This window comes from Physella acuta, unplaced genomic scaffold, assembly GCF_028476545.2.
Source record: "Physella acuta isolate Inbredline_101_S28 unplaced genomic scaffold, ASM2847654v3 ptg000353l, whole genome shotgun sequence".
Lineage (NCBI taxonomy): Eukaryota > Metazoa > Mollusca > Gastropoda > Physidae > Physella > Physella acuta.
In genome coordinates this window covers 1,578,814-1,603,313 of record NW_026731872.1, presented here as the reverse complement: position 1 = coordinate 1,603,313, position 24,500 = coordinate 1,578,814, and the positions used below count along the sequence as shown (strand labels likewise).

Genomic DNA, 24,500 nt, shown 5'->3' with positions numbered 1-24,500 from the left:
CTATATATATCTCTATATATATCTCTATATATATCTCTATATATATCTCTATATATATCTCTATATATACACATCTATATACACATCTATATACACATCTATATACACATCTATATACACATCTATATACACATCTATATACACATCTATATACACATCTATATACACATCTATATACACATCTATATACACATCTATATACACATCTATATACACATCTATATACACATCTATATACACATCTATATACACATCTATATAGATATAGATATATATTTATATATATATAGATATAGATATATAGTACATTTTTTTTTGTAAAAATGCATAGTTGATACCTTTATAGTGGTCAGTTATTTAATTTACCAGATCTGTTTTGATTGCAGGGCATAGAGGATTATATGGGTGATATGGACTTCAAGATGGCTGCCACGGCTTCTGGTCTGACTGCTATTCAGGTTAGTGTTTGACAGATTAAGGTTAGTGTTTGACAGATTGAGGCTAGTGTTTGACAGATTGAGGTTAGTGTTTGACAGATTGAGGCTAGTGTTTGACAGATTGAGGCTAGTGTTTGACAGATTGAGGCTGACAGATTGAGGTTAGTGTTTGACAGATTGAGGCTAGTATTTGACAACTGAATGTTAGTTAACATAAAAAAGTTCTATAAATGTAAACACATGGCCTTTGATTGTGTTTGAACAGGCAGATATCAAATTACCTGGGATCCCTTTCTTTATTGTTGTCAAAGCTTTAGAGGATGGATTTGGTAAGTTGATCATTAATAAAGATTTATATGTAATGGTAGTGCAGATTGAATACACTGTCATATGTAATGGTAGTGCAGACTGAATACACTGTCATATGTAATGGTAGTGCAGACTGAATACACTGTCATATTTAATGGTAGTGCAGACTGAATACACTGTCATATGTAATGGTAGTGCAGACTGAATACACTGTCATATGTAATGGTAGTGCAGACTGAATACACTGTCATATGTAATGGTAGTGCAGACTGAATACACTGTCATATGTAATGGTAGTGCAGACTGAATACACTGTCATATTTAATGGTAGTGCAGACTGAATACACTGTCATATTTAATGGTAGTGCAGACTGAATACACTGTCATTGGTATTTTTGTCACCAAGATTTCATACTTTATGAAACTTCTTTTATCCATTAATGAGATAAAATAGAGCATGTTTGTGTTTGTATTGGAATGATGTTGATTGTATGTTTGTATTAGAATGATGTTGATTGTATGTTTGTGTTTGTATTAGAATGATGTTGATTATAAGTTTGTATGGGAATGATGCTGATTGTATGTTTGTATTGGAATGATGTTGATTGTATGTTAGTATTGAAATGATGTTGATTGTATGTTAGTATTGAAATGATGTTGATTGTATGTTAGTATGTTTGTATAGGAATGATGTTGATTGTATGTTTGTGTTAGTATAGGAATGTTGTTGATTGTATGTTAGTATGTTTGTATACGAATGATGTTGATTGTATGTTTGTATTGGAATGATGTTGATTGTATGTTTGTATTGGAATGATGTTGATTGTATGTTTGTGTTTGTATGATTGTATGTTTGTATGATTGTATGTGTTTGTACTGATGACCTACTGTCTCCTCCAGCTGCCACCAAACAAATCCTGGACATTATGGCTCAAACCATCGCACAGCCACGCAAAAGTTTGAAACCTTGTGGCCCAGTTACAGGTTTATTTCTTTTCTACTAGATTTACTTTGACTTTTTATATTACCATAGCAAATGGTTTGAATGACATAGCAGCATCTATTGAGTGTCTTACCATACCAAAGTGATCTCTACTCCAGATAACAAATGTTTTTGTCTACTTGATCAGAAAAATTGGAACTTGACCATTACAAACAGATAACAAATGTTTTTGTCTACTTGATCAGAAAAATTGGAACTTGACCATTACAAACAGATAACAAATGTTTTTGTCTACTTGATCAGAAAAATTGGAACTTGATCATTACAAACAGTTAACAAATGTTTTTGTCTACTTGATCAGAAAAATTGGAACTTGACCATTACAAACAGATAACAAATGTTTTTGTCTACTTGATCAGAAAAATTGGAACTTGACCATTACAAACAGATAACAAATGTTTTTGTCTACTTGATCAGAAAAATTGGAACTTGACCATTACAAACAGATAACAAATGTTTTTGTCTACTTGATCAGAAAAATTGGAACTTGACCATTACAAACAGATAACAAATGTTTTTGTCTACTTGATCAGAAAAATTGGAACTTGACCATTACAAACAGATGAAGCTAGCTGGCATTGGGGGATACAACCTGAAAAAAATCAAATCAGAGACAGGTAATAAGAAATCTGCGGAATCAATTGTCAGATGTAATATAGAAGCTATTTTTGATAAGACAATAGCATAAAATAATCAAGTCAAGCATTGAGTAGGTAACCTTAGTGAATAGAAAAGAATGTAGCCAAAATGTTTTCTGTCTAATCCTTGAGTGGACAAGCCTCTTCTCTCTCTTCCCCCACCCCCCTCCAGCCAGTGATTGTGTAACAACTGAACTTGATCCTAATGTCACTAGTATCTAACATTTATAACAGATAGAAGTAGGCTAAAACACACTTTATAACAGAAGTAGGCTAAAACACACTTAGATAAAAGTAGGCTTAAGTAGTTACAAATTGTGGTAAACAATTAAGAACTTAATTAAATCAAGCTTTAATTTGTATCTGATGAAATAGTAACTGACCATGTTCTGTTGGTTTGAAATAATTTTGTTTCAGGTGTGACTATGACTAGAATAGATGAGAAAAGCTTTCAAGTATTTGCACCAAACATAGAGGCTATGACAGAGGCCAAAGAAATGATAGAAAATATCCTGGAAAAGGAGGTATCTTCAGAGACCATCTAGGTCATAGAACAAGAATCTAGTTTTTTTTATACTTCACTTACAATATTAACATATACAATCAATTAAACATTTTTTACAATCAATTAAACATTTTCTTACAATCAATTAAACATTTTCTTACAAACAATTAAACATTCTTTCACCAGTGGGCCTTGTTACATGTGTTATTTTCTCACTTATCCTGTGATATTGATTTCTCACTTATCCTGTGATATTAATTTCTCACTTATCCTGTGATATTGATTTCTCACTTATCCTGTGATATTGATTTCTCACTTATCCCGTGATTTTGATTTCTCACTTATCCTGTGATATTGATTTCTCACTTATCCTGTGATATTGATTTATTACTTATCCCGTGATATTGATTTCTTACTTATCCCGTGATATTGATTTCTCACTTATCCCGTGATATTGATTTATTACTTATCCCGTGATATTGATTTCTCAGTTATCCTGGGATACCAGGGCTAGCCCTTTTTTTTTGGGACTTTCCTTTGTCTAGATTTGTTTTGTTTTTTTAATATTCTACTTTTTAACATCATGGGAAAAATACCAACATGTTAAGGGGGTCACTGTGAGTTTACATTGGTTTTGATATCAGTAGTCTTGGCCAATAGTAAACATCATAGTATGAACAATAGCTAATTGAGATTGTCCTAAGTCTTTGGATGTATAAAACTATTCAGAAAAAGGACAGGTATATTTTTTTTAGAACAAGCCAAAAATAAATTGATTTGGATCTAACCATGTCACTTCCATTTGTTACATCAATTAGAAAGAACCAGATCTAGAATTCGGTGCAATCTACACAGGCAAAATAGTTGAAATCAGGTAAATCATGCCAACTGCCTAGAAAGTTTGCTTTTGTTCTCTAAACCTTCAACTTTTTTTTTAAATCATTGTAAAACCGTGTAAATACCACCTGCAATGTGTAAATACCACCTGCAATTTATTTTCTATACAGAGCTACTCTAGTATTATGATCAAGCTGTATATAAAGTTAATTCCCCTCTTTCCATAATAGGGACACTGGTGTTATGGTTGAACTCCATCCTAAGTTAAAGCCCATTCTATTACATAACACCCAACTGGACCAGAGAAAGGTAAGTAGCTTCTTACTATTTATTGATGTCAAATGACTTTACAAATGTCAGCTGTAAAATCACTTCGATTGTAAGATGTAAAGTCACGTTGTAAGATGTCAAGTCACGTTGTATGATGTAAAGTCACGTTGTAAGATGTAAAGTCACATTGTAAGATGTCAAGTCACGTTGTAAGATGTAAAGTCACATTGTAAGATGTCAAGTCACGTTGTAAGATGTGAAGTCACATTGTAAGATGTAAAGTCACATTGTAAGATGTAAAGTCACATTGTATGATGTAAAGTCACATTGTATGATGTAAAGTCACATTGTAAGATGTCAAGTCACATTGTAAGATGTAAAGTCACGTAAGATGTAAAGTCACGTAAGATGTAAAGTAAAATTGGCCATTTATTTTCCAGGTTTCACATGCCAGCACACTTGGGATGGATGTAGGTCATGAAATAACCGTCAAATATTTTGGTAGAGACCCAGCAACAGGCACCCACCGTATTTCTCGCAAAGTTCTGCAAGGACCACCTCTTCCCTTCATACGCAATCTCACATCTACCATTTAAAAGCAACACAGCTTTGTTTGATGATTTGATAATCAATTTGTAACAAAATGCTGATTTTATAAATCTTCTATATAAAAAACAATTTAATAAAATTTTGCAGTAAATTGGATTAAGTTGTATGTGTGTGTTCAATGTGTTTATAGTAGTTAGATTTACAGTGATGAAAGAAATGGTTTGCAGGATGAGTTTAAGACTACAGAGAGCATAAAAAATTTACAATGAACTAGGCCAACCTACCACTACTATCAGCCAAATGTTGTCTGACATTGTCCATGATAGTACAAGACACACCATTGGCTTTCCAGTCTTCATATCAGCCAATCCAATTGCTTTACACTATTGAAGTAAATCCTGGGATTTAAAGTCAGACTATTCAAAGTTGCCGTAGTTTTTTTTTTTTACTTTCTCGTATATGAAGTATAGAGGAAGTATTGTAATTGTGCAAAATTACAAATCTCGACATTGTACACCTCCCTTAGTTGAAAAATCATAGATTTTGTATGTGTATGTCTGTGAACACGATAACTTAAGCACCGTTACAGCTAGATTGATGAAATATAAATATTATATCATAAACTTTTCAGCAATTTCCGGTAACCGGAAGTGGAATTTATTCTACTTTTGATTTTTCAAAAGCCTATAACTTGAGTACTGTTTCAAATAAAAAAAACAAAATTTCATCAGGAAGCTCATTTATATTTTTAAGATTTTTATTTGATTTATTGAAGTTCATAAGCTCATTAAATTATAAATATAAAATAATTAGCTTATTTTTAAAATAACGGCTCGGTCATTAATAAAGCTTTATCCTAAGAGGGTTACAGTACTTTTTCATGTCCCACTCATTCACTCCATTCTTGACTGTTTAGTAGCATGTCTTTTTATATAAAATACCACATTTCAAAAGCAAACCAATTTTTTTAAAGTTTTAATAAGATTAATTTTATTGATGCTAATAAAAAAACACAACCCTCATTAAAAAAATGTCTGCATCCATCTTTTTCTTTTCTTTCATGGAAATTTAAAATAACTTTCATGCAGTCTTTCAGCAACACTAATCAATAACCGCAGATATTTTAATGGTAATACTTTACACTTTCATGCAATCTGCCCTAATCAATAACTGCAGATATTTATATTGGCAATGCTATAATTTGATGCGTTATGGTAGCAATGGTGTTTCATGCAATGACAGCAGCAGGAGGAAGCTGGAAACGATGAGCGGCCTGTGGTTCAGTACTTTTCTTGCGGAATTCTTCATTAATACTTTGACTATCTTTTATACGCTGCTCTCTGTCAGCTTCTTGATTTCTGTGTAAAACCTGATTGATGCAGTACTCAGCCTCTTGTCCACATTCTGTCAGCCGAAGATCCATGGAGGTTATTGTCTTATTTTCTTCCATGCCTTCTTGCAGCTGCTTGCCTCCATCCTACAGTTTCAAAGAAAATATCTTTATCGGCTACATCAAATACAACTATATATATATATATATATAAATATATAGTTATATATACAGACATCCTAATATATAAAAGCCCATGAGTGCACTTCTCTCTGTCTCTCTCTCTCTGTCAGCAACATTTTTGAGCAATATGATCAGTATGTTCAGCAATATATGGATAGCTTAAAGATATGGTGGATGTTATAAATGTATAAACTAAATTTAATTTAAAGAAGGTAAATAAAAATAAATGAATATTCAAATGTAGAAACCCATTTTTCACTATGCAGCCGGAAAAGTGTTTATTGTTGTGGCATGTGACATTGTTTTTTGCGTTCATGTTAAACTACGGTAAGTACACAAAACTAATGGTGTCATCTTCCAAATTTAGAAAATGAAGTAATAAACTATTTTATTCAAATTTGATTAAGATCTATAGATCTACTTATCAAGATGTAAGCAATGAAATTTATACAATTTTCTCAGCTAAAAGTAATACAAATTACTTTAAAAAACAACATAAATACCATTGAACAGCCAGGTTTTAATGGATTCATTTAAGTCTGTTGATCAGTGTGGGCATTTAATATGGTGTTGTGTTGAATAATAATGTATAGAATTTGGTTTTTCTAATAAGTATTGGCAGCCTTTGTAATTTTAAATATGCTGGATTTTTAGCTATTTAGTTATTTCTTTTCTTTGTCACTAATATCTCAATGTGTAGAAATGCGTTTTGACCAATATCTATTTAATAAATCATTTTTTTCCAAATACCTATAACATTAAAAATATATAGGCCTGTAATTCACGGGTATCGACGGCTATTATATGTATATAAATATATACCTAATATATAAATATACACATAATGAATTGCAAATGTGCTCATCTCAAAATATATAGGTAAATATGCAAGTCATAGTAACATAAAGTAATAAATATATTTATTTTATAATATATAAATATATCTATATAAAATTATATATCTATATAATCTATATTTGGACATGACAAGATTGACCAAATAGGGAAGAAATGTGTGGACAGTGGACATGACAAGATTGACCAATATATAAGAATTGTGTGGACATGACAAGATTGACCAAATAGGGAAGGAATGTGTGGACAGTGGACATGACAAGATTGACCAATATATAAGAATTGTGTGGACATGACAAGATTGACCAGTATATAAGAATTGTGTGGACATGACAAGATTGACCAATATATAAGAATTGTGTGGACATGACAAGATTGACCAATATAAGAATTGTGTGGACATGACAAGATTGACCAATATATAAGAATTGTGTGGACATGACAAGATTGACCAATATATAAGAATTGTGTGGACATGACAAGATTGACCAAATAGGGAAGAAATGTGTGGATACTGGACATGACAAGATTGACCAATACTAGAACTGTGCAATGAGCAATGTCACAACACTCAACAATAAGAAAATATCCTGAAAAAAAACTCAATTTCTTTCTTTTATTAAAGCCTTGGCAACAAAATGTATAGGAGATTTCACGAGCAACCAATACTTTTATCAATGAAAGCAAAGTAGTTTTGCTTTCATTAGAATAAAGATTTTTAAAAATCTAAAATTCTAGTTACATAATTATTCAAGATAATTCTGGATGACCTAAGTTATCCAGAATTATCTTGCCCCCATCCTACTTTCATTCTATCAACTATTAGATATTTCTGGCCAGTTTCTAGACCACTAGTAAATCCTATCTAGATCTAAATGTAAACTCAACTGTGTACTTGAACCTGATTGTTCAATGGAGTTGGAACTATTAGAGAATTCTCTTAATTTACTTGACTAATTTTTAAAAATTCCATTTTTGCTTATAAAAATAGATGTTTTCCCCCAATAGTATGAACATTAATGGAATAATATGCAATATCACAATGATTTGTAATATTTGGTAAATTAGGAAAATAATGATCAACTTTTTAATGAATGCAACTGTTTTGTTTTTCTTTAATTCCCTAATTAACTGTGAAGAAATGTTTGAGGAACTTGTTTGAGGAATTGAGGAACTTGTTTGAGGAACTTGTTTGAGGAATTGAGGAACTTACTGGCCCAAGTCGGTTACAAGAGAGATCTAATGTTCGAATGATTGGATTTTGAATCACAACTTGAGATAAAATGGCAGCTGTGGGCTCTGCCAGTTCATTGGAACTCAAATTGATGTCAACTAGAGTTCTGTTTTTGGTAAGAGCTCTGCAGATTGCTTGGCCACCTTCATCTCCTAAGCGATTCAAACGAAGATTTAAATACTGAAAAGACAATATACATTGTTTTTTTTTACCTTGATATACATTTAAATATGGCAAAGAAAATAGTGAATAAATAGATTTATTACCTTGATATAGCTAGAAATAAAATTATAGATTACAAGGTAATGTCTTCCTTAAAGTTAATTTAATTTTTTCTAAAAATAGATAATATAGCTTCATTGAAATGGATTCAATTCATGCATAGGCAAAATGTGATAGCAACTTAATATTACAGTTTTTAAAGACAATTGGTCCATAATTACATGTTTTTAGTTGACTTTCTTCATCTGACATTAAAACTTTCACTCCAAACAAGTGAAACAACCCTAGCCCTAGCCCTCACCTGTAGCAAGTGAAACAACCCTAGCCCTCACCTGTAGCAAGTGAAACAACCCTAGCCCTCACCTGTAGCAAGTGAAACAACCCTAGCCCTCACCTGTAGCAAGTGAAACAACCCTAGCCCTCACCTGTAGCAAGTGAAACAACCCTAGCCCTAGCCCTCACCTGTAGCAAGTGAAACAGCCCTAGCCCTCACCTGTAGCAATTGAAACAACCCTAGCCCTAGCCCTCACCTGTAGCAAGTGAAACAACCCTAGCCCTCACCTGTAGCAAGTGAAACAACCCTAGCCCTAGCCCTCACCTGTAGCAAGTGAAACAGCCCTAGCCCTCACCTGTAGCAAGTGAAACAGCCCTAGCCCTCACCTGTAGCAAGTGAAACAAACCTCACCTGTAGCAAGTGAAACAAACCTCACCTGTAGCAAGTGAAACAAACCTCACCTGTAGCAAGTGAAACAACCCTAGCCCTAGCCCTCACCTGTAGCAAGTGAAACAGCCCTAGCCCTCACCTGTAGCAAGTGAAACAGCCCTAGCCCTCACCTGTAGCAAGTGAAACAAACCTCACCTGTAGCAAGTGAAACAAACCTCACCTGTAGCAAGTGAAACAAACCTCACCTGTAGCAAGTGAAACAAACCTCACCTGTAGCAAGTGAAACAAACCTCACCTGTAGCAAGTGAAACAAACCTCACCTGTAGCAAGTGAAACAGCCCTAGCCCTCACCTGTAGCAAGTGAAACAAACCTCACCTGTAGCAAGTGAAACAAACCTCACCTGTAGCAAGTGAAACAAACCTCACCTGTAGCAAGTGAAACAAACCTCACCTGTAGCAAGTGAAACAAACCTCACCTGTAGCAAGTTATTCTTAGTTAATGCATGTGCAATGGCTTGAGCCCCAGCCACTCTGATCTGATTGTTGCACAAGTTGAGTTTGACCAGCTGGCTGTGATTGTTGAGAAATTTACCAATGGCACGAGCACCTCGATCTCCAATGATGTTGTGTGACAAATCCAACTCAATGAGTCCCGGGTGATCCAGTATGTGACTAATGAGGACTCTGGCCTGGGGTGGAAACAAATATTTTTTTAGCGCTCAATATCAGTTCCCCCCCCCCCCTCTTCCTACGCTTCTGAGTTACCTCACTATGTTCACAAAAGCTAGTCTTCTCAATATAGGTGGTATTCCAAAGAAAATAAAAATGTACTGAACCAGTTCTCTTTAAAAATTAAAACCAATATTTTCTCTAATATTTAAATATAATTTCTAAAAAACAATTTACAAAAATATTTTATCATTACCGTATAAATTAACATTAATAATTAGAAAAACACAAGAATGGAACAAACCTTTTCGTCATCTACTTTGCTTCTGTGAAGTCTGAAAACTTTTAGATTTGGTAAAGCAGCAATACATTCTGAAAGCTGCAGACAGTCTTTTGCTGTGAACTGAAACAAGCTCCACTCAAAGTTCATTCCACAATCACGTACACCATACGTTAAATGAAACTCTTCAAGAAAAGGTAATCTTTTTAAAACTGGGCCAAAATTGAAATGATCACTCTCCAACTCATCCCCTGTATCACTGGCTGCATCTGAATTCTCATCAAAATCTGGACCTTTGGACACTGAGGCAAGAGGAGGAAGGAGTTGCTTGATCTCAAGTTTCCGAATAAAATTGGTAGAAAGTGCAATGGTGTCTTCTAGTTCATCACTGTCTGATTTTTCAGGTACAAAGAGTTCTATTATTTGTTGAAGATTTTTCTCAAAGTACATTCTTTTCCAGCTGTTCCCATAGCTGGATATTTCACAAAGTTCCCACCGTGCTCTGCAACATCTTTCCCAGAATCCTTCATCATCTATTAGTAATGCTGTGACTTTTAGAGGTAAATCAGTAGAAATTTGAGACAGCACTTTCTTCTGATGTTTTGTCAGCAGATCTTTTAAAATATCTGACTTATCTGAATAAAAATAATTTAAAAAATCAATTTAAGCATGAAATAAGTTAATTATATTTTATTTACATCTAATACCATTAGAGCAGTAGCGTACGCAGGGGGGGAGCAGGGGAAGCGGCAGCTCCCCCTCTGGCCATTTTCAGTAAAGTGGCGCCTTTTTGGAAACTTTTTAAACTCAAAGTTTTAAACAATGATTTTTATTAAAAATTATTTTTGGTCAGCATATCTATGTAAATCACAAGATTTCTTTTCATGCAGCAACTAAGCAGAATTGCACTATTCTAGTAGCGTCTACGTTTACAACACGTATTATCAGCTGTATCAAGTTTGTCAATCTAAAAATAACCATTACGATGCATTGCAATTTTAAATAACCTCTACGTGTAGTACCACTTGGCAAGAGGGGTGTTAAGTTTAAGGCAACTGTATAATGTATTTGCTTAAGAATAATTGATCTAGAAAATATTATACATAAATCTTCACACATAATTACTTTATATATACAGTTTTAATCGTGTAATTAATTTTTAAAAAATTACAATACAGACACAAATACAACTGATGTGGCACCTCTATTTAAATTTACTTATGGGCAAACTGCGTAGTAGTGGTGCCATTTTGACAAGGTCAACAACGTCATCACGATGAAGTAGTAGTATTATGAAAGTTTGGGCGATAGTGATTACGATTACAAATTATATGAAACAATTACAACCCCCCTCTCCCCATGGATCCCTCTGTAAAAAAAATAGTGCCATAATACCACTGCTACTTATTTAAATCTATTTCTGAATCAGGATATATGTGCAATTGAATATGTATGTTTAGAACAGTCATCTAAAAACTGACGCTATGTTCACTCTGTTCACACACACACACACACACACACACACACACACACCTCACCACAATTGTGTAGAGCAGGGGTCTCCAAACTTTTCAGCCCGAGGGCCGCATTAACTATCAAATGTCAGTTCGAGGGCCAGTTTCTTCGAGGCATCTCTTTGGGGTGGCGGAGCCCCCCCCCCCTCCCCACCGAAGAACATATACCCCTTCTTCCCCCCCCCCCCCCCAACGAAATATAAACTATATAGAAATATATATAAATTTCAGCGACTCATCCATTGCAATTGAAAAATGGTGAAACTTGCATGAATTTTTCAATGTTTGAGTCACAATGTTTTCATCAATGTCAGCAACACTGCGGGCAATGGTATTTGCACCTAAAGCTACATTTTCAAATCGTTTTGAACTTTCTGGGCAAAGTTCCTCAGCCACCTCCAACAAACATTTTTTCCGTGGTCAAAACGATCTCCGCGGGCCGGATGAGGGGACCTTGCGGGCCGCATGCGGCCCGCGGGCCGTAGTTTGGAGACCCCTGGTGTAGAGCGACATTAATGTCACACCTAGGTATACACTGGGTTGGATAATTGACCTAAAGTGACCGGACAGTGATGAATGAAGTTGAACACCCCCCCCCCAACCCACCCCGAACTGATACGTTAAGTACATTTGGGAAACCGCATAACGATGTACCAAAGTACCATGCCGCCAGAATCATAGCTTTTGAATCAGGTAAAACTCAGTGAATATTGTTTTTGCAATTACCAGTAAAAAGGTGTTTGATCAATACAGTGATCTAACCCATACCTGATCACTATATTGTTAAAAAATTATCTTTAAAGAACACAAAAAGCAGTAGTTAATTAAAAGATGTGTGATCTGAACTAAAAGACAGATAATTTAGTAATTGTAAGCTATTATTCCGGATTTTTTTACTATAATATATAAAGCGTGTTTTTATAACAACTCTGATTTAAAAAACCTTCTCTATGCTGTAATACTTTAGCATTTATGATGACGATATATTTAATTCTGATTGTAGACAAAATAAAATTTAAAAACACAAATACTGTTAAACAACTATATTACATTCTAAAGTAATTTGATTTGTTTTGACATTTATAATTAAATATGTAGATATATACATATTTATATTAAGTGCGTGATTATTTCCACTATTTCGCTTGTCTTAATTAATGTCCCAGGAATTATGTAAAAAATTTTTTTACAAGAATTACAAAACAGATTGTGTTGCGTTTATTGTTTTTGGTTGTAGTGTATATATATATATATATATATATATATATATATATATATATATATATATATATATATATATATATATATATATATATATATATATATATATAATACACGTATATAGAACTTGTTAAAAATTCGGCGCCTTTTTTTGCTCATTTCGCTCCCCCTACAACAAAAACCTGGATACGCCTCTGCATTAGAGTTAAGACATATAAGATACTATAAAATACTACCTAAGAATCTATTTTAATTATTCATTTGGAAAATTAATACTCGTCCTGACTTAAAATTATAATGTTTCAAAATTCAAAAGTTTGACTTACTTTCAAAATTTTTCACAATTTGCTTAATAACAAGCTCATTTAAGAGTGGGACTGTTGCCAAAGACCACTCCGGGTCTTCTGCTATAATTCTTCTCATATTCCGCCAGTCACCTACTCTGTCAGGGACAATTTCCTCTGGTAAAATATCATCCAATGGCTTTTTAATTTCAGCTGGGCTTCGGGTTGATCTGGGTGATGTTGGTGCAGGAGTGAGCAATTTTCCACCAACTGCAATAGAGCTGTTGATTCTACTTTTCCTTTTTTCTATACCAACTTCTTCAGTAAGTTCTGCCATTTTCTATTAGAAGATAAAAACAGTTGCTAAAATTATTTAATCTTAATATTATTATTTAGCATTGGATAAAGGCCTAATTATATAATTAGGCTATAAATATTATTATTCTATTTTCACAAGTCTGTATGATATAACTTATAAGCCTATATAAATAGGCAAATTAATAATATATTATTAAAATATAGATAGCCTATTTAATTTAAGGCCGCCCTAAGCCTTTGTCATAAGCCCTAATGAAGGCAATCGAGTTAACAGAGTTAACAAAATGGTTCCACCATTATTTTTAACATGGATAAAAACTTTATATCAAGACTTTGCCCCCCCCCCCCCCCCCCCCGAAGAGATGCCTCGAAGAAACTCTGAGTATCAGTTTTGTAAGACCAGCATTGATTGGCTGTACAGAAACTCCATGATTGATATTCTGTGAACCCCACTTTGTAGCAATTTGTACTCAAAACTTTGCAGATAAGATTTTTTTACAAAAATTTATACTCTATAAAATCACATTGCCAAGTAATGCCAAGTTTATTTACATTTCCAGTGATAAAATGAAAACAATCAAATTGTCTTTAGCTTTTTAAAACATTTTGTTTAGTTACCAAAAATACTAAAAACATCAAATTGAATTTACCTCACAATAAAGTTATTTATAACCACACTTATTTTTATAGCATTGCACCCAATTTGTAAAAATATTTAATAAATTGTCCAAGACGATTCACAACTGCATCCAATTTCAAATAATAGCCTTATGACTAAAGGACATCAACATGTTGATAAAATCCTTCCACTATTATTATTGACATTGTATTTTTGTCAAATTTGCCTTCATACTCGTAGCGTTAATAACATTTTATTTTTTAACATTAGCTTGAAATTTTTTTTTTAAATTTCATATTTTAAGAATCAATCATATAAAAGTTGCAAATGTGCTTAACTTGAAACTAATTTTCTTTGTTTACGGCTACTTTTCTATTTATTTCCAAGTCTAAATTTTCTTAAGACAAGCATTGATTACAAATTTTCAATCAAAATATACTTTTTTAAAACCACATAGTAGTTATGCCGTGTTTAATTGTTTATGTAAATTTTCAATGACTAAATGAAATGAAAATAACTAAATTATTTTAGCTTTTTTCAAAATTTTGTTTAGTTCCTGAAAATTACTAAGACATCAAATACATCCACTTTTTAGTAAAGTCTGACTAAAACCAAGCAGTTAGGTTTGTAATAAATATAGGCCTAGAATCTAGATAATATTATTAATAAATATTATACTAGCCATATCAACCAGACCCTGTACTGGCATTTGAGATAAACTTATCTGTAAAGTGCTGTGACTATTATGCTCATTCATCAGAGTTTCTTCCAGGCATCTTTTCGGGGGGAGGGGGGGGGGGTGGCTAACCCCCCCCCCCCCCTCCCCCCGAACGAGATGGATTTTATATAGTAAACATACACTTGTACTAGTGTCCGCCGCTGCCCCCCCCCCCCCCCCCCGAAAAATGTTGTCCGCCCCCCCCCCCCCCCCCCCCCCGAAAATATCAAGTGCCCCCCCCCCCCCCCGGAGAAAAAAGTCTGGAAGAAACACTGTGATTCATGTACCCTGTACTGGCATTTGAGATAAACTTATCTGTAAAGTGCTGTGACTATTGTGCTCATTCAGCAGCATGGTTTAGGGTTTAAGAATATAAACATAAACGCAAACAATAACTAAAAATCAATAACCCACAAACAGTAATGTAAAAAGAAATGTTAATGCAAACACAAATGTAAACATAAAGGCAAAAAATAACGGAAACCTTAATGAAAACAAAAAGGAAAATATAATGAGGACTTACAGGATTTGTTTCTAAACTATTATTAATTAAAATCATAATTAGTGTACAGTTAGAGTATAAAATAGCTTAAGGTATTATTTAAAATAGCTTTGTTTTACCTACTTGCACTTTATCAATGTATGAAAATTCTAGAATTCTTTGCCAGCATATAATATAGGGAAATAAATTTGATTTAGTTTTAAACTAGTTTAGTCATCAATTTAGAAATCTAGGTTTAAATTTTTTTTTAAATCATTTTTTGATTTTACAAAAACCTAATTGAATTTTTAGAAATAATATAGATCAAGAGTCTAGGACAAAATACCACCTACCAACGCAATATAGTAATACTATTTTTCTTTTGGCTACTTTGACTGCCTTTGGTGTTACTATGGACATGCAAACATCCGTTTTTAATTTTAGTAACTATCGACCTCTCTACTTCTAAAAGATCACATGTTTTCACTTCCGCCAAGGTACATCACTCAGTATCACATGATTAAATAATTGCTTATTGAAAAATGTCTGACAAGGATAAATTAAACGTTTTCCCGTCTCGTATGTAAGTTAAATTTTTAAATTACTTTTTGATTAGTGTGATTATTAGATGCTAGATCTATAATTAAACAATATATATTACTAGTATTGTGGTAATTAGGGCCTAGCTACCCTATTTAAAAAAAAATATTCTGGATCTCAATTTCAGTCAATTTCAAGTTCAAGTAATTTTTTTCATCAAATTGACATCAAATTATTTTAATAAACAAATTTGACAAATTATTAGATCTAGGCCCTATTTGAAGCTATGATGAAATTTTCTAAATAATAATGTTTTATTTGCAGGAGGGCTTAGAACTAGCTAGGCCAAAGCCGCTGCCGAGAAAATCGGACAAATCGGCTTTTCCCTACCCCCTGCATGTTTAACTCTGTTTTTTGCATGATTTTATTGTGTTTATATTAACATGTTATACACCATTTTGTTCGTAATTGAATAACCTTTTAAACTGTATAATTTTGATTTTAATATGATTTCAAACGTTGAAGAAATCGCCGATTAAATCGCATTTTTTACCCTCCGCGGCGACGTGCCGATTAGGGGGGAGGCTTTTTCGCCTTTTTAAAACAGGGGTGCTACTTTGAGTCTATAGACTCTTCGAGTTTTCGCCATTCAACAGTGAAACTTGGCAGAAATACAGATTAGATGTATACGTATACAGCGCAGGGTTAGTCGTCAAAATATATTAAATACTTTCGGAGATATCGTACAGCAAAGTTGAACCAAGTTTCCAGGGTTATTTATAGACCGATTTTTAATTTGAACCCTGCGCTGTATTGCTGAAATCTGGACGTTTATTAATATGTATGATATGTACTATAATGCCCTAAGATAGAGACGTCTATAGCCTTTGAAGTGGACCGAAAATCAAAACATAACGCGCCGACCGCTGGCCGACTGAATCGCTCAGCTGTGCTTCGAATCGCCCTCTTTAAACAGACGACGCGTTACAAAATTCTTATACACGAATTGAGTTTACATACTACAACAGTGAAACTTGGCAGAAATACAGATTAGATGTAGACGTATACAGCGCAGGGTTAGTCGTCAAAATATTAAATACTTTCGGAGATATCGTACAGCAAAGTTGAACCAAGTTTCCCGGGTTATTTATAGACCGATTTTTAATTTGAACCCTGCGCTGTATTGCTGAACTCTGGACGTTTATTTATATGTTTGATTTTCTCTACAATAGGCCTACCCCCAAATAAAGCCGCCCATACATTTTAAAATGGAGCAAAAATTAAAATTAACGCGCCGACCGCTGTCCGACTGTTTGCTCTGCTGTGTCGATCTACACACCGTGTGGCACATCCGAATGCCTGGTCACGTGACGCTAAGCGGTCGATCCGATTGGATGATACTGTAAACAATTTCTAAAGATAGATAGGCCTACATGTGTTCCCGTGTTATACTCGACGGCTATTTCTATTTTATATAGATTAGATCTATAAGCCGATAGGCATGTTTCATAATTTTGTCCTTACCCATTTAAAGGGGGAAAAGTCTTATTAATATTTACGGCTCAGGTTTCAAATTTATCTTGTTTTTAAAATTAATCCAGATGGTTACTGTCCGATTATAACAATTCTGCGTTTCGCGCACCCTAATTTCATTTAAAATTAGAGCATTTCTTTTTCATAAAAACGGCTTTAATTTTTTTCCCGGTCCCCCTTTTTTTTTCACTACACACTTACATACGCTTAACAACGTGGAGGATACTAGCCTGCCAAATTGACCAAAAAGGGATGGGGTGGGTGTGGGTGGGCATTCTGTATAACACCCAACGTAACACCCATAGCCTACGTAAGCCTCACCCCGCCCCCACTAGTCCGTGACGCGACGAGCCAACGGTCGTCGCCTTTGATGTTGTACAACACCCGTACGGTACCTACTCAGTTCGTGGTGGATTCATACCCCACCTACCTCCCCCTTCACTTTGTGGAATTGATGTTACTAACCCTCGGGCATAGATCAAGAAATCTTGCCAGACTTTTGCCTCTGAAAGTACATAATATTCGTCTGACACGTTCATCGGGTTGGCCGACTAGCCTATCCAGCGGTTGTGTTAACGTAATAGGGCAATAAAATTCGTTGGTCAGAAGATCTGGCTAGTCAGATTAAACAAAATCTAGGCAAAAGCTTGTGGTGGTACACAAATGTGTATAGGCACACACCGTAATCTTACACAATTTCTAGAATCTACACAGTCAAGCACTCAAACACATGCTTTTTTCTTAAGAAAGTTTTTAATTGTAAAAGGCCTACTGGTAGACCTACAAAAATACATAAGCCTACTTACTACTAGCATAAACATTGGGCTTAAATATAATTTATGTTATAGACCTATAACTTACACTAGATCTATACCTTGTGCAAGTTTTAAAAAAAAAATTTTCCTCCAAAAAATATTTTATTGAAATTGTAAAAAGGAATAATTTTAATATGGGTAATAATATTACGTAATTATCATAAAGCACACTCTGATTCTGATCAGACACATTTGTGACTAGACTAATTTTATGGCAAAATAACAAGAAATATAATTATAATGAAATAGGCCTAAATTTTGGAATAGAGTAGGCCTAAAGTATTGGACATAGATTACATAACATCTTTTAAGAAGTTACATAATCACAAATTTACTATTGTAATAGCATTCTTCTCTCTGTATTGTAAAACTTGATTAGTTATATTTTCTTTTAGTAGGCTATTAACTTGAAGTTAACTGACAATGAGCAAAAGTGATTTCAAAACTAATTAATGGTATATTTTGAGCAAAGGGTGGTATTACATAACCTTAACATTTGATAGTTATGTAACAATGTTGGACCATTTTAAATACTACCATTAGCTTCAGCATATATAAATGTCAGTTATGTAACAATGTTGGACCATTTTAAATACTACCATTAGCTTCAGCATATATAAATGTCATATTATAGATTAAAACAGTGTTACATTTAAACAATGACTTCTTATCACATTGATTATTAGATGTTTTAAAAAAATAGAAAGGGGGGGTATTACATAATCTATGAGATCAGTCGATTATGTAATCGAAGGACACTTTTTAAAATAGCATCATTGGATTCGGCATACAAAAATCTATAAAATACCATAACATGACATCTATTGATGAAGTTTGCTTGCTTTAATACCACTTTTAGTGAAAAACTCTTTAAAATTTGGTCCATACCCTCCCAGTATTTTTCCTCTTTCAGGGTCTACCCCGGTTGTCTGAAAAAACTGCTATTTTTTAATGACAAAAAAATTCATAACTTTTTTGTTTATGGTCAGATTTTGAAAATTTAAACTGATCTGTAATCAGATTGACAGCCCCTATCCAAATATGTAACTATTATATTGTTTTACTGAAATTAAATTTTTGCATTGGCCTAGCTATTAGAACTCTAGATTTTATCTAATATTATTATTATTTAGATAGGGCCTAGGCTATTCAAAAGCCTAACTCTTCAAGCCCGTAAATTAGGAATTATTTGTTCGAAGATGATTTTTCTCCCCAACGTCTCCACTTAGTCGGCAAAAGATAGCTCTGCGCAGTGACCTATGGCTAGGGTTAGGGTTAGCAATAGGATTAGGGACAGGGTTAGGGATAGGATTAGGGTTGGTATTAGGGTTCTGCGGTTGTAAACATGCATGCGCAGTAGCATCTAAAACATTGCCGCGAAGGCAAGTCGTAGTTTCTCTCCATTGCGCATGCGTATCTTATTCCTACTAGCATCAGCCTTATTTTTTTTACTTTACTTTATAGCATCCTAATTGTAGAGCTTAAAAAATACAATCCAACAGTACTAATTTTTATTAATTTATTAGTATAATTATAATTATTAGTATAATTAGGCATAGGTAGTAGATTAAATTTGAATTTTTTGTAATCTCAAATTGCATAGGTCTAAAAAAGTCTAAAAAATATTAGGCCTATAATAATATAGGCCTATTTATTCATAATATAGGCTACCACGACCAAAAATGCAGGTGAAAGTCAAATTTGCTTGTTTTTTAAAGCTATTAAGCAGGAAAAAAGAATAACATGGTCAAAACACAGTAAACCACTTCCTTCCATTTAAATTAAGAAAGTTATGACCTACATCAGACAAAGAATTTTTTCCTGTTGTGCTATTTTTAAAGTTATTATATAAATATATTTGGAAATAACATATGCATGCAAACAATGTTGGCGGTATATTTCTTGGAACTTAATTGTTATTGTGTGGGTCTGTCCATGCTACTGTTCAGACACCCACACTTGAGTGTCAGTTTGTTGCCCTCAGCAGTAGTGGGGTAGACACCCCTGGTTCTCATGGGGGAATGCATAGTGAATTATTATATAGTAAAAAAAATGCTAATAAGGGAGCCCAGTATCCAAATTGCATCCTGCTGCAGCACCCCCCTTAAAATTCTTTTCACTAAACCTTCCCAGGTGTATTCTCACCAACTCCCCAAACACACCCTGAGACAAACACACATCCATAGATAGATAAGAACTTCTGAACTAAGATTTTTTTCTTATTATATAGTTTAATATATTAAAAGTACAGGTGTTAAAAGTGTTATTTTAATTTTATAATTATCAATTTTGATGACTATGTTTGTCATTTACTATTTTTTGAAAGGGCTTTGGCTATAATAAAGGCCAGGCTTAAAGGAGCTCAGAAAGGCCATAGTTTGCTGAAGAAGAAAGCTGATGCTTTGACCCTAAGGTTTCGAGCAATTCTTAGAAAAATCATTGAGGTAATGACAGCGAGTTGTTTTCAAAGACTAGTTTAAATAAGTAGTGGTTTCTTAAGTTAATATACAACAAATTATAATACACAAAAAAATGTTAAGGTGGTTAAATATTGTTATTTAAATTTAGCAAACAGAAACTTAAACTATATAATTACAACAGCTATTCTGGAAATTTGTTTTAGACGAAGACAGAAGTTGGAGAAGTGATGAAAGCTGCACAGTTTTCTTTGGCTGAGGCCAAATTTACATGTGGTGACATCAGTCACGTTATTTTACAAAACGTCACTAAGGCTTCTATAAAGGTCAAAAGTAAAAAAGAAAATGTAGTAGGTAAGTCCCAGCTATATAATCTGACTTTTACCACCACCCTATATGCACATTTTAAACCCAAACTACTAGTATGTTAGATTAGCATTGATACTTTACACTATGACTTATGTCTGATCTGCACTCATTTTCAGGTGTGACCCTTCCAATGTTTGAACCTTACCAGGATGGCAGTGACAGTGAGTTTAGTGCTTGTTGTGTTATGCTAATTCTTGTGTCATATGGAGTGTTTTATTAAGTGCAATTTTAATTTTCAATTAGCATACGAGTTAACTGGTCTAGCAAGGGGAGGTCAGCAGATTGATAAAGCTAAAAAGTGTTATGGTAGAGCTATAACTCTTCTTGTTGAGTTGGCCTCACTACAGACATCTTTTATCACCCTTGATGAAGTCATTAAAATCACCAACCGAAGAGTTAATGCTATTGAACATGGTACGTTATTTTTTCTTTCTAAAAAGTTTTTTTCTGACATTGTTGCTATTGAATATGGTACTTTATTTTTTCTTTCTAAAAAGTTTTTTTCTGGCATTGTTGCTATTGAACATGGTACGTTATTTTTTCTTTCTAAAAAGTTTGTTTCTGACATGTCATTGTTGCTATAACAAAAACAAATTCCTGTGCCTAACCCAACTTACTCTGTTTTATTGGTCCTAGTTATAATCCCCAAAATTGAAAGGACTTTGGCCTATATTACATCTGAGCTAGATGAAAGAGACAGGGAGGAATTCTTTAGGTGAGAAATATGCAATCTTATTTATACAGGGCACAAATGGACTGTAAACAGTTTTCATTGAGAAATATGCAATCTTATTTATACAGGGCACAAATGGACTGTAAACAGTTTTAATTGAGAAATATGCAATCTTATTTTTAAACAGGGCACAAATGGACTGTAAACAGTTTTAATTGTAAAAAAAAGTAGTCACAACAAGGTTTCGGGGTTGATTGAGTCAGAATTGTATTGTCTTTCATCACAAGTAGTTAAATAAATTGCACACAAAGAATACTACACTTCATATTTTAGCTTCCATGTTAAAAACATACTGCATCTCTACAAAGTTAACAAAATTGAAATGTGCACATGAAAGAAAATGTGTGAAAACTCTACCTCCAGGTTAAAGAAAGTCCAGGAAAAGAAGAAGAAAATCAAAGCATTAGAAGAGAAAGAAAAACAGGCGCGGCTGGCCGCCAAATCTGCAGGAGGTGATCAGGTTCTTGTCAGTGAAGAGGCTCCAACCATCTTTGATGACTTCAGAGATCCTGATATATTGTTTGACTAGTTGTTCCACATGGGTTTTAAAAGATGGCTGTGGATTATTAGTTTCTTTTTGATTTGGTAAAAGAGACTTACCTTTATGAATGTAAAAGTAATTTATGAATGTGAACTATTTATCCATAGAAAACCAAGAACTCTATGAGTAGCATTCTCTAATGATTTTTTTTTTATTTCAGATCTAGAGATACTGTAGTAATAATTTTGCATAGTTGGTTTCAATTATTGTGGTCGTTTTATTTATTGCCTTGCCCAGAATACTGGGCTAAACATATGTATAAGAAGTTTTTTGTGTGCTTATTTCAACTGGTCATTAATAGTACAGAGACCCAAGTCATAAGTATGCAACAATTTAGCATTTTGTAAGCCAGTGGACAGAACCCAAGGCTGGAGTAGGTAGATAAGATGACATAAACCTGTCCCTAGAGTTACATTCAACTCAGTGACTTAGATATCCTAACCCATTTTTTGATGCAATGTGTTTCCTCTGCTCTTTGGGTTGCAAATTGATATTTTACTTATTGCCCATAAATCTATTTGTATAAATGTATAATAGCTAACCCAGATTTTCATGTGTATTTGATGAGTGTTGTAACTGTAGATAAACGTCTGCTGCTGGTTCATGATTGCTTTCTCATTCCAATAAACAGATGTTCAAAGTTATTTGATGTTGCGCCTCTATACTTGTTAGTCATTGATTTATAATTATCCATTAATTGATTTTCTTGTATTGTTAACTACATATTAGGGTATCAATTTTAATTCAATTGATGGAAAATGATCTCGCGCACGCAACTGGGGTCATTAAATTTGCAGCAGCTTATGATTGGCATTTCTATAAAAATACAAATGACAAAAAACTTATCCTAAGAATTTTTTTGACAGGGAGTGGTGACAAGCTTTTACACAATTATAATAGATATTTTATTTTTTAATTAATTGAAGATAGTTTTATTAACAACTAATTTGTACTAGCGCACATTTATTAAGTGTGTTTAATTGGTGCTCATATGTCATACATGTCTTGGACGTATGATTATTATGTCAATGTTTTGACTTTAGAAGGGCAAAAAATGTCCATTGGTTTTTACATTAAACAAGACCGTCACATTTGATGAAAATAATCAAGACAATGTACGTTGTTGCGGTTAGAGTGCATCAAGTCCATTTAATATCGTCTGTTTCTCTCTTCCCAGTCAACACTTTACTTCCTCCTCATTCCAATGGAAACCTCCAACAGCCACCCCACATTCACCATAATTACACACCTTACTTCCGCTCTAGACATTCACTCAACCAGTCGCATCCCTTGTTATTCTGGTTCATTCTCTACAATAACATACATGTCAACAAACCCAACACTTGCAATACAATGGTGAAGGTGTAGGCCTAAACACAGCACCAAATTTGGCAATCCACAAGCACAACGTCTGGGTCGAAGCTGAGAATAGAGAATGATATTGCCCATGTATCAGAGAGAATATTGCCCATGTTTTATGTATCAGGACCCCGCTTTCCCAGGATTTCTTTCAGACATTTGTTTCTGAAAAGGGGGGGGGGCTTGTCTAACTTTAACACATTTGAATAATAAATATTTATGGGATTGTCCAGACACATCACACTTTGTCACAAAAAGCTAGACCTGGTTCCCAGAAAGATGCACAACGGAAAAAAGTGCAAACAGAAATTTCCGCACACAGAAAAAGTATCGGCGACGGTGGTGGGAGGGGGATTTAATTTTGCATGGGGGTGCCCCCCCCCCCCCCCCGGCAGGATGCGATTTGGCGCCCTGGTCTTTCCGGTGAGCTCTATGGCGACTACGTTCGGTCTGAACAGTGTGATAGACAATGGGTAGGATGGGGCGTTACAAACTAAATTGAATTAGGCGTGTCCGCCAGCGCCCTGGTAGGGTGTGATTTGGCTGCAAACAAAAATTTCAGTTTCGGCCCCCAAAGGCTCACATGGGCCGCTGAGGGCCATGTAAATTAAATACGTTTTATTTAATAATCAGAAAAATTAACCACGGTTAGATTATTAACTGGGATGTTTCTTTTTGTCAGTAAAAAAAACCTAACAGTTTCGTCACTTTGCGAATGATGCAATTAGCATCTATTTTTAGACAATCTAAACAGAAATTGAGATCGAGCATCTAATAATAGACCATTGGTAACGCTAATATTTTGCATCAGTCACACTAATGTTTAAAATACGTCAAATAATTTGTGTACGTTTTAAAGAAAAAATCCTGTTCATTTGTGTCACTTTAGCGAATGACGCAATCTGCATCATTTTTAACAGGATGCTCTTTGGCATTCTGGGTTATCCTCTGAGCACGATGGCGCCTGTTAGTTTTAAGGAGCCAGGGCCGTACGCGACACCTATGCGGTAATGTAATCGGGAGGGGGGGGGGCTCCTTAGAGCTCCCCTCCAC

At 34.1% G+C, this 24,500-nt stretch overlaps 3 protein-coding genes across 4 annotated transcripts; 2 read left to right on the top strand and 1 right to left on the bottom strand.

Moving 5' to 3' along the window:
- Positions 1 to 386: 386 nt before the first annotated feature.
- On the top strand, positions 387 to 4,704 carry LOC131941192 (polyribonucleotide nucleotidyltransferase 1, mitochondrial; the record flags this gene model as incomplete). The annotated part of the gene is given in 8 exon segments (XM_059300212.1): positions 387 to 458; positions 703 to 766; positions 1,647 to 1,730; positions 2,283 to 2,366; positions 2,805 to 2,911; positions 3,711 to 3,766; positions 3,960 to 4,038; positions 4,440 to 4,704. Coding segments are annotated over 8 exon segments (702 nt in total), but the record flags the coding sequence as incomplete, so codon positions are not given.
- Positions 4,705 to 5,302: 598 nt separating this feature from the next.
- On the bottom strand, positions 5,303 to 15,613 carry LOC131941210 (dynein regulatory complex subunit 5). 2 transcript variants are annotated; one of them, XM_059300265.1, is made up of 7 exons: positions 15,494 to 15,567; positions 15,183 to 15,198; positions 13,047 to 13,344; positions 10,010 to 10,620; positions 9,513 to 9,725; positions 8,130 to 8,330; positions 5,303 to 6,025 (listed from the first exon to the last, which is right to left on the bottom strand). In XM_059300265.1, the coding sequence occupies exons 3-7, from the start codon at positions 13,339 to 13,341 to the stop codon at positions 5,777 to 5,779; spliced, it is 1,569 nt and encodes a 522-aa protein (XP_059156248.1). In that variant the 5' UTR covers positions 13,342 to 13,344; positions 15,183 to 15,198; positions 15,494 to 15,567; the 3' UTR covers positions 5,303 to 5,776. The 2 variants fall into 2 exon arrangements, with proteins under 2 accessions (XP_059156248.1, XP_059156249.1); XM_059300266.1 differs by lacking the exon at positions 15,183 to 15,198 and having other exon boundaries at positions 5,304 to 6,025; positions 15,494 to 15,613.
- Positions 15,614 to 15,616: 3 nt separating this feature from the next.
- LOC131941209 (V-type proton ATPase subunit D) lies at positions 15,617 to 22,732 on the top strand. Its single transcript, XM_059300264.1, has 7 exons — positions 15,617 to 15,723; positions 20,355 to 20,472; positions 20,652 to 20,799; positions 20,931 to 20,975; positions 21,058 to 21,228; positions 21,451 to 21,529; positions 21,911 to 22,732. Exons 1-7 carry the CDS (start codon positions 15,683 to 15,685, stop codon positions 22,074 to 22,076), a joined length of 768 nt encoding a protein of 255 aa, XP_059156247.1. The 5' UTR covers positions 15,617 to 15,682; the 3' UTR covers positions 22,077 to 22,732.
- Positions 22,733 to 24,500: the final 1,768 nt, after the last annotated feature.